The sequence below is a fragment of the Kryptolebias marmoratus genome, linkage group LG7 (genome assembly GCF_001649575.2).
Source record: "Kryptolebias marmoratus isolate JLee-2015 linkage group LG7, ASM164957v2, whole genome shotgun sequence".
Classification (NCBI taxonomy): Eukaryota; Metazoa; Chordata; class Actinopteri; order Cyprinodontiformes; family Rivulidae; genus Kryptolebias; species Kryptolebias marmoratus.
This window is the reverse complement of record NC_051436.1, coordinates 5,585,914-5,596,510: the sequence shown is the minus strand read 5'-3', so window position 1 is coordinate 5,596,510 and position 10,597 is coordinate 5,585,914. Positions and strand designations below refer to the sequence as shown.

The 10,597-nt window shown below is 46.2% G+C and overlaps 1 protein-coding gene across 4 annotated transcripts in view; it reads right to left on the bottom strand.

Annotated features, from left to right (window-relative positions):
- slc8a4b (solute carrier family 8 member 4b) overlaps window positions 1-10,597 on the bottom strand; it is a 92,455-nt gene that overhangs the window by 34,111 nt on the left and 47,747 nt on the right. For all 4 annotated transcript variants that reach the window (XM_037976525.1, XM_017428038.3, XM_017428037.3 and 1 more), the window contains 6 exons: window positions 4,611-4,875; window positions 3,268-3,407; window positions 3,021-3,173; window positions 2,702-2,929; window positions 2,232-2,636; window positions 86-196 (listed from right to left, as the gene is read on the bottom strand). In XM_037976525.1, the coding sequence (XP_037832453.1) occupies window positions 86-196; window positions 2,232-2,636; window positions 2,702-2,929; window positions 3,021-3,173; window positions 3,268-3,407; window positions 4,611-4,794 (1,221 nt within the window). In that variant the 5' untranslated portion in view covers window positions 4,795-4,875. The remainder of the gene's footprint in view (window positions 1-85; window positions 197-2,231; window positions 2,637-2,701; window positions 2,930-3,020; window positions 3,174-3,267; window positions 3,408-4,610; window positions 4,876-10,597) is intronic.

Here is a 10,597-nt window from a genome sequence, read left to right as displayed (position 1 = left end):
CAGACAGACAGACAGACAGACAGACCAGCAGACAGACAGACAGACAGACAGACAGGTGACAGCAGAGTAAAATAAAGCTCCCCACCTTGCGAGCTTGGTCGGCGGCGTGCTTTTTCAAGATGTTGCCGGCTCCGATCATCATCCTGGTTGCCTGGATACGATAAAACGCTCTGCTCTTTTGCTGCTGCATCAGGACCTGATTATATAGATACAAATAAATAAACAAACAAATATATTCATGTGGGGAATTTGAAACTCTCTGCTCAGGTTAGTTTCACTTTCTTTACCTCCTGCCTGAAACCCCGAACTTTTGTTTCTCGGTTTCATCCGGAAGCTTCGACCCTAATGATGCCGATCGATCTAATCACCGTGATTTTAGTGAAACTGCTTGGAGCTGAGGGGCAACCCTAACGATCCACCAAATTGAAAAAGAACAAATTGGCTATTGTAGCGGTGCAGATCGTCAGATTAAATGTGGTCTCTTTGTTGGGAATTTATTTAAATCTAAGGGAGCAGCAGCAGGCCTCGGTCAGCTTCATTTCCCCTTAAACATTTTTTCGTTTCTGTGAAGTAATTACGGCTGCGAGCGCTTCACCCAAGTCCAGTTTAGCGTGCAGGTCAACTGGGACAAAGCTGCAGGGGAGAGGAAGTCTCGGCGCAAATTAATTCAACTGAAAGTTAAATTTAGAGTAAAAGCGTGAAGTCTAAGAAAAGTAAACTCGAGGTCTGGTTGTGTTGACTGAAATGTTCTGTTTTGTAGTAGAATCAATGTCAGTTTTAGATATTATAATTAGAAATATGCCAAATATGGTTATATTATGAGACATAAACCCTTCCTGACAGTCTGAGTGAAGGCTGGTGGTTTTTAGATTTTGTGTTAAGTGTTTGGTCTTTTTCTAACCCCGGAGTCCTCGGGGTATTCTTCTTATCTCCTCTGGAAAAGGGACATTGCGTTCGCTTTGGGAATAACTAATTTTTACTTCCTGTAGTCACTGTTTGGAGATAAGAGTGAGGAAAGTGTTCATCGCTTCTTTTTTTTTTTTTTATCTGAGGCAGGATCCATCCAGGCGCTTCGCTGCACACAGTTAGCTTCGCAGCACAAACATGGTTCAGCTGAAGAGCATCAAGAAATGATGTCAGGGAAAAGAGAGAAGATGAAAAAAAAAATTGATATAAACTTCACTAAAACTACGTTTCAAAAATATATTTTTTTGTTTGACTTGTTTTAGATGGCAGAAATTTGCTCTGAATATCTGTTAGCTTCACTTACAAAAAGATGTTAGCATAACTCTGAGTAGCCATTACCTTGACTCTGAGTATATATTAGCTTAACTCTGAGTAGCTATTAGCTTAACTCTGAGTAGCTATTAGCTTGACTCGGAGTAGCTGTACCCTTAACTCGGAGTAGCTGTACCCTTAACTCTGAGTAGCTGTACTCTTAACTCTAAGTAGCTATTAGCTTTACTCGGAGTAGCTGTACCCTTAACTCTGAGTAGGTATTAACCTTACTCTAAATAGCTTTTACATATTAGCTGTAAATAGCTATTAGCTTGACTCTGAGTATATATTAGCTTAACTCTGAGTAGCTATTAGCTTAACTCTGAGTAGCTATTAGCTTGACTCGGAGTAGCTGTACCCTTAACTCTGAGTAGGTATTAGCCTGACTAAAAAGCTATTAGCTTGACTCTGAGTATATATTAGCTTAACTCTGAGTAGCTATTAGCTTGACTCGGAGTAGCTGTACCCTTAACTCGGAGTAGCTGTACCCTTAACTCGGAGTAGCTGTACCCTTAACTCTGAGTAGCTATTAGCTTAACTCTGAGTAGCTGTACTCTTAACTCTAAGTAGCTATTAGCTTTACTCGGAGTAGCTGTACCCTTAACTCTGAGTAGCTGTACCCTTAACTCTGAGTAGCTATTAGCTTAACTCTGAGTAGCTGTACCCTTAACTCTGAGTAGCTATTAGCTTAACTCGGAGTAGCTGTACCCTTAACTCTGAGTAGCTATTAGCTTTACTCGGAGTAGCTGTACCCTTAACTCTGAGTAGGTATTAGCCTTACACTAAAAAGCTATTATCTTAACTCTGAGTAGCTGTTAGGCTGACTCCTTTATGAAATTTTCCTCTGATTCTTCTGTTTGCAGGAATCTTCTCAGACTGTCACACTATGAATCATTCAGTCAAATATTCAAATACAAACATGTCTTTATTTTTAATTGTCCCCGCTGTCTCACCTGATAATTGGCCATCTCAATCAGCTGCTCCATGTCCTTATCTGGGTGCCTCTGCTTCAGCTCCTTCAGCGTCCTCGCCATGTCCCTCCTGGCCTCGTCTTCCTCGTCCTTGGCTCCTCCCTCTCCCATCATCCCTCCGTCCACGCCGCTGTGGCAGTTCAGCGCAATCTGTCCGTCCAGCTCCAGCATGTCCATCTTGGTGAAGCCGCCCGGTTCCAGCACTCCTCCGTCCACGGTCCCCGTCCCTCCGTCTGCACCGCCTTCCGTCTCGATGATGATGCCGCGGTTCTTGTTGGCACGGTAGCGCTTGCGGACGTACTTGTAGAAGAGGAGGCGCCGGTCGGCCACCCAGGCTTGGACCACGCAGAAGGGGAAGCAGAGGAAGGTCAGCACGGCCTCCCACACCTGCCGGAGAGACAAAGACAAGGTTAAATGTTCAAACTGCATCCCGCCTCTGAACCCATCCTCACCTCCACCTCGCCGGGCGAAAAGACGCTCAGGATCATATAGAGCCAGATGTAGGCGAAGAGGCTCCAAGCCGCCGTGACGAAAAACACCCGAAGGTGTTTGATCTTCCGCGTCTCTCCGTCGGGAACCACGTAAACACACAGGGCGATGATGATGAACATGTTGAAGGCGGCGCTGCCCACGATGGTGCTGGGACCCAGAGAGCCGGCCTCGAAACCGTGACCGCAAACCTGCGTTGGGGGAGGGGGGCGTGGTCAAAGTCAGATTACTGATGCGCCGCCACGGTTTACATCCAGTGATCTGGGCTCAAATTGTGCCAACCTCAATAACTGACAGCAGGATCTCGGGAGCACTGGAGCCCAGGGCCATGAGAGTGAGATTAGAGACGGTTTCATTCCAGATTCTGACCGTGGCCGTGGTCGTCTCGCCGTTTGGCCTTTTTATGGTGATCTCCTTCTCCTGGGACGTTATGACCTACAGAGGAGAGAGGAGCAAACGGAAAGAAAGAAAAAGGAGACGGGTCACAACGGAAGGACCAACGCGGGACAACAAGGACACGAACGTTTACCTCGATGGACGACATGAACCGGTCCGCTATGATGCTCATGCCCAGGAACATGTATATAAGTGCCACAAAGTAAACGATGCTCCGTGCCACTTTATCGCCAACCGAGGGGTTCTGAGGGTTCCACACAGGAAGTACGACTCCTGAAATTAAAAAAAAAGAAGAAGAACATGTTGTCAACTGCGACACAGATTTGGTTGCAGCCATTTTGTGCTGCTAATCTCACACAGAGAAGCAGAAAAGCCTCGTCAAGTCAGTCTCAGCTGCCAATAAAAGCCATAAAAAGGCGAGAATTGAGGATTAAAGGAAAGGAGCCGAACGGCTGGTTGGATCCCTTCACTAGTCAGCACCTTTTTTCCTCGTCGGTGACAGGCAGCTTGTTGGTGTTGTTGCTGCTGCGCCGCATGTGTGGGTGTGTTCTGTTTACTCTGCCGGCTTTGTTCACCAGCATCTGGTGAATGTGAAGAGCGGCGGCTGAGAGCTCCTCGCGCTCTCAGAGAAAGAGGCCGTTTTCGGCTCTGCCGCACTCGACCGACTCTCTTCACTTAATGACGCTAAATTTAATCACGTAACGAACGCAGCATTCTTTTGTGATTGAATAAAATCCACCAATAGTTGCAAACTAAACAGCCTAAAAGAAGCACTAGAAGCACTCAGAGAGCGCAAACCTCCACCAAGGCCACAGATTAAGAAATAGTTTGATCTGGATCATGATCCGGATCAGAATCTGGATTAGAACCAGAATTTAATCCCAACATTTCCTTCAAATCTGTTCTTCAGTTTTTACCTGATCTTTGCTGACAGACAAACAAACGGACACAACCAGAAACAAAAAGGGTCACATGTAGGAGCAGAGACAAGGTTTTAACAAAGGGGTCACCTTTGACCTTTGACCCCATGAACCCTGAAACCAACAGGCATCACCTTTGACCCCTGAGGTGTCCAGCTGAGCAGTTTGATGTTCCTACATCACGCTGCTGCAGAGTTAGAGCACCGGGTCAGCTGTGACGTTGACCTTTGACCCCATGACCTTGAAATCAATGGTGATCACTCTCGGCCCAGTTAGAGCACAGGCTGATCTGTGACCTAGACCTTTGACCGGATCACCGCCAAACTTTAATCTGGTAATCCTGGTGCCGTGTTTGACGTTTCCTGAAGATTTCATGAAAATCCGTTCAGAACTTTTTGAGTCATCTTGTCCGACAGACAGGCAGACAGGCAGACAGGCAGACAGACAGACAGACAGGTTAGGGTCACCATGCTCTGGGTGTAACCTCAGTGTTTTTGTGGTAATCTGTTAATATTTGCAACAAGCGTTTGTTCTCCTAAAGGCGCCACCAACCCACCTTCCTGACAGGGATCTCCACTCGCGGAACAGTTCCCCGAGGAGCCCGCCTGGACCGCCGCAGGACAGGACAGCAGGGCGACGAGGGACCACAGGAGGAAGAGCGGCGAGGAGGACAAGGAGAGGCAGGACGGACGGAGGGAGGCGGAGGAAGACGGACGCTCGGACGCGGCAGCTGGAGCCATTTTTCACTGAAGCAGCCGGGCCCTCCTGACGACTCGACCGAGTTCTGCCGGGTCAGCTCAGCGTCGGGCGAGGTCCAAAACCTGCGGGGCAGACAAGAGTCCGAGCGGAGAGATGATTTCACCGTTCACACAAACAGCTTCTGGAGATTTTGTATCACAATCAAGTGCCTTTCAAGAAAACCCTCCAGTTAAAAACACACACAAAAAAGACCCGTTCCCAACGAAGTCCTCCTCAAAGGAATGTGTCTGAAATGTAATTTAGAATGGACTCGGGCACACGAGATGGAAAAAAAAAAGCAATAAAAGCAATAAAAGCGGGTCATTACGTGAAAGAAAATTAGAGCGAACGATTCTTTAGGAGTGCTGTAAACGGTGTTACACTCGTCGGGAGCCACTGTAATGGAGTTAGAAGTAATGGAGCCGCAGCCGTTCGGTGGATGTTTCAGCCTCAGGTCCTCAGGAGCACAGATGAGAAACATCAATCACCTCGACTTTTTAGCTTGGCCCCCTATACAGTCAACAAAAACCTTATTTTTTAAAAAACTGGGAGGAAAACATACAAACCAGGGGGTTAATCTTATAAAAATATATGTTTATTTGGATATAAAATACTGCAAAAGGTTTAAACAACCTCTAAGTTATTTATATTTTGCTTTTTGTAATTGTTGAAAAACTGGTTTTAATCGATGGTTCCTCAAATCTTGACCTTTGACCTCGAGCTTCGACTGGTTTACCACCAAACTGTTTGATATTTCCCCGAAAATACGCTCATAACTTTCCAAGAAACCTCGTCCACAGACCGACAAACAAACATTACAGAAAACATGACCTCCCTGTCGAAGTTAATCCCTCCCGAAGGGTCTTTGTTGACTACAGCGAAAGCGGCGAGCGCCTTTTACACTTCTCAAACGACGTTCGAGGACGGGACTCCATCTTGAGACGAGGCTGAGTTTGCAGACGACTGACCTCCGTCGCTTAAACAAACGGGAGATTTTGTTGTTTTTCAGACTCGGTCCAAAGAGGAAGAGCCGCCGCCAGCGAAGGTAAACAAACCTCTCAGAGCGCTTTTCAAACATGGCTGACTCCTCTGACTCCAAGCCTCGCCGCACCTGAACACTGAGAGCGCAGGCGGAGGAAACATTAGAAGATTAAAAGAGTTTTTCAAAATGGATTTTTTTTCTCCGTATTGCCGTCGACTCCCCCCGGTGCCAATAACAGCCTTGAATCCAGTCTTTCATGTGTGAGTTTTTCACACACGGGTCATCGCAGGCGTCCGTGTGCAGGCAACTGGAAACGCTGCCGATTTTACGCTGGGCGGTGAAAACGAGCAGAGTGCTCGAAAACAGAAATAATGTTTTCATGACAGTGAAGCAAAAGTGGCTTCTCCGAAGGTACTGTCTGAGTGAAAACTGAAAGGAAGGAAGAGGAACCGTTCGGGTCGAGTCGGGGCTTCGGTGCCGACTTTGTGTCGTCGCCCTCTCGAACACACGTCGCCCTCGGGTTTCGTCAGGCCTGGACCTGATCGCGCTGACCCTCGCAGTTCACGGTTAGTCACCCGTCGAGCCGCTGACCCTGCCCTCGTCCCTTCTGTCCTCTCCCCGACTGAATCAGCTCTCTCCACTGGACTTTTTCCATCCTCCTCTGCATTTTTTCAAGCAGGAATAAATGATTTATCTTAATAATAATAATAATGACGAATGTTTTCACATTCTGGCAGCAAGTTTTCCATTTCTTTCACGTTTCTCCCTCAACAGCCTCATTAAATCTTCCAATTACCTCCATCGACACCTTAAAGCAAGGGTCTCCAATCCTGGTCCTCGAGGGCCACCATCCTGCATGTTTTACTTGTTCCTCTGCTCCAACACACCTGGTTTGGATCATTGGGTGATTAACAGGCTTCTGCAGAACATGAAGAGGTGATTTAACCTCTGAATCAGCTGTGTTGGAGCAGGGAAACAAGGAAAACATGCAGGATAGTGGCCCTCGAGGACCAGGATTGGAGACCCCTGCCTTAAAGATACTCCAGCTCCTGTTTTTGCTCTCTGACTCGAGTCGGCCTCTTCGGCTTGCAGTTCAGTCATATTTGGAAACTGGGGAAACTGCATTGTCTGAGAAAATCCAGGCTGGACGCCGCAGGAGCCCGACGAAGATGAAACTGGGTCGTTAAAGCTGAAGGCAGCAGAACATTAGCTAAAAGCCAAAAGTAGGAAACGCCAGCTAAAAACTACAAGCTGCTTCCATTTAAAGTATTTCCTCCTAACTGCTTTATTTTTAATTATTAATAAATAAACTTTTAATGCAGAATTTGAGATGAAAACGAGCCTTCATGGCTAACTCTGGCACTTTGTAAAATAAACAACAAACCAACCGCGCCACAATTAATGTTTCGGCCAAAACGATGCCATCTTTAATTTCACTAACAACCTGACGGCGTCCTTTTCCTCTTCTTGTGATTCCAGCTTTAGGCGCATGCTCCTCGGCCTGTTTCCTGTTTTTGGTCTGTTTTCGTTACAGCGCCACACACAGGTCTGGAGGAGTTACTGCAGTCATTTTCTACGTTTCTTTGCGGACATGTCCTCGAAGAACGCAGACACGTTGCTCAGGAATCTGACAGGAAAGATCAATTTTACGTAACGGTGGAAACCTGAATAACAATCAGCTCGTGGCGAACGTGGCACCAAACGAAGAGAAGCTGCATCTGGATGAAACGTAACAACCTTTACCTCAAACGATTTGGATTCTGTGGAACATTAGGAGACAAAGACGGCGGATGATGAGATGAAGGCTGACAACGCTCTTCTTCACAGCCGCTCAGAAGCAAACCCCACAAACACAAACCTCCACCTGCTTATTGAAAGCAGTAAGAGCACTGACAGCTGCTGTCAATTTATATCACTTCAGTTGTGCCTCACCGCTCTGCCTCGTGAATCGCCACACACACACACACACACACACACTTCAGATGTCTCAGGGTTAAATGACATTTTGATTCAACGTGTTTATACAGACTCTACTAGCATTTATGCTTCCAGTCACCTCTGCCTTCTACTTCATGCTTCCTGGTGTTTTGGTGTTTTATTTCCTTTCTCGTCGGTCTCTGACAGACTTAGACCCCGTGCACTTCCGGAAACGTTGCTGTCGATCGCATTAGCCCATTTAGATCAGACCGCAAATGACATCGGCTGGGATTTCTGTGTTTCAACTACACGCCCCCAAAATACGCTCGCAGTCTTGGCCATTAAAACCATTCCATCCGAAATGCAGAGAAGGCGAGCGTCTGTTCGGCCCGACCTGCTGGCCCAAGAGACGACGCAGATCGTGTAAGTTTCGTGCCAGAAGCACTGATAGACTACGAAGCGCGAGCAGCACAAACAGCGCTCTGCGGTCCGCCATCGTTGCCGTTGCTGATCTGAGCGTGCCATTCGTGGACGAACAAAAGCAACAGAAAAGTTACGGCGTCGCGACAACGAGGCAGCCAGGGCGAACCCAGAGATAAAAGAATTCACGTCTGTCCACGGTCCTCTGAGCGGTTATTTGGTTAGGATGTCATTAGAACAGGAATTTGCAGAATAACTCAACGGCGTGACAAACGGAGGACGTTCATTCGGGGGAAGAGGAGGCAAAGTTACTGAGATAAAACCTCCAGACATCAAGAAAGAGAGAGAGAGAGAGAAAGAGCGTGTCGTAAGAGCAAGCGTATGTGTGGCTCTGAGGTAGAAACTATCCAGAGGCTGAGGAGCCGACGAGATGCATAATTAGGTAGATTTAAGGGTGGTGGCGAAAGCTCCCCGCTGGGCCGAGGATACAGTTGTCCGAGCGTGTTAAGGGGCGTTGAAGTGGTGTGCACACTTCAGAGATTTAAGAGCGGGCACAAAAAGAAGCTTAGCTGTCCTTAGGAGGCCCTTTAAAGTGTCGCACGGAGAACCTTTAAGCTTCACGTTAACCTGAGGGAGGCCTGGGGGGGGGGGGCGGTAAACACACGTCTGTTCTTTATTCTGCCTTCGAAAGAGAAACGGTTTAAAAATCGTAGGACCTGCAGATGAATCCAAAGATCGGTTTGGATTCATTGAAGCTGGCTAACCTAGACAGGGCTTGTTGGGTTTGTAGAAATAGAATTTGGCTGATAAATGGTGATAAATACAACAAAAAAGGGTCAGAAACGAGGATAATCAGAGGTCATCCTGCATGAGGAAGACTCGGTACAGTTCACACAAAGAGCGAGAGTCGTTTGAGGTGCAGAGTCGGATCGAGTCTCCGAGCCGAGCGTAAGGCTGAGAGACGAGTCTGTAATCCCACAGCGTCTGCAGCCTCCGAATAACTCCGAGTTAAAAAATCTCACCTCGAGGCCTCCTCTTAATCCAACGTCAGTCACTTCAGGTTTCTGAAATGATAAAAATCTCAAATCTAAACCCTGTGATGCGTTTTCCCGGCTTTTCTACAGCGTTTCCTTTCTCTGTCTCGGGTCCTTCCTCGGCTCGTTAGGCAAACGTGCTGAACTCTGCGTAGGCGAGAACATCAGCCGAGGGAGGTTTTAATGCGGTGTGACACGAATACGAGAGGAGAAGATGCAGCGATATGATGATGTCGGCGGCGTTTTCTGTGGGTGGAGGACCGCGACGGTCGTATGATTGTTTCACGGCGAAACGCCGGCAGCTGCTGGTATTTTACCGTAAACTGTGCAGGTTTTTTTTTTAACATACTGCCATACATTGTCAGGACTCTCAAGTCTCACGCCACACTTTGTATTTCTCTCTAAAACACACACACACCTTTTTTGAAGACCGCACGGGTTGAAGCACAACAGCGAGCTTTCAATCCCCTCCACCGACTTTTTTTTCTTCTAATTTTTAAAGCGATTAGCGACAAAACTTGTGACTTTTTTCTGTGTTACTGGAGATTTCGGCGACGACGCGTGAAAGCACCAATCGTCCGCGTACCATAAGCCCCGCCCACTTCCTGACAGCATGTCAGTCTCACAGCAGAGAGGAGACCCGCTGCAAATGAGCCACGCCCTGGATTAGAAAGCGGGGATGTAAATATAATTTTTAATTTAATGGGGTTTTTTTGTCACGTTTAAATAAATCCCTGCGATCCCGGCGCCGGATAAAAACGGAGGAGTTGAACGTAGAGCTCGCAGTTTCACGACACGAAATTTGGTTAAATTTGATATTCTAACAACATTGATTCATGTAGTGAGGCATCAGGCAAATAACTAAAGTTCATCCGTAGTTCTAAACATATTTTAAGTGTTTATTATTCATTTTCTTGTTTCGCCAACGTAGATTTTCGTCTCTCCTACATCCGGATCAACGTCCCCAAATATGAAAATTAGGCGATGACGTCAGAATCTCACTCCAAGCTCAGATCTAAACTCGAGAGCCCTGAACCTTGTTATCGTAGATTTAACAGTTAAATTATGGCAACTACAGCTGCCTGTATTTTACTGTAAGGTCCACAGTTTGTACATTATCACTGTGGTTGAATAATTGTAAAGAAAAGAAAAGTTTTCAGCTGTGAATTTAATGGTTTTAAAAAGAAGTACACCCTAACATATCAAACGTTGTCATCCCATTTTTTTTTCATGGTAAAATTGTAGATCTGATGTTTTAAATGAAATACTGTAATAGTTTTAACAGTTGATTTGTGATTATTTTACCTAAAGACTTAATAGATTTTCCGTATTGTGTTTGTTTTTTTTCCATTTTTAAATACTAAGCGGTTTTCATCTGTAAAATTAACATTTTAAATATATATATATTGTATATACTGTTGGTATTTTACTGTAATTGCTTTAAAGTCCATT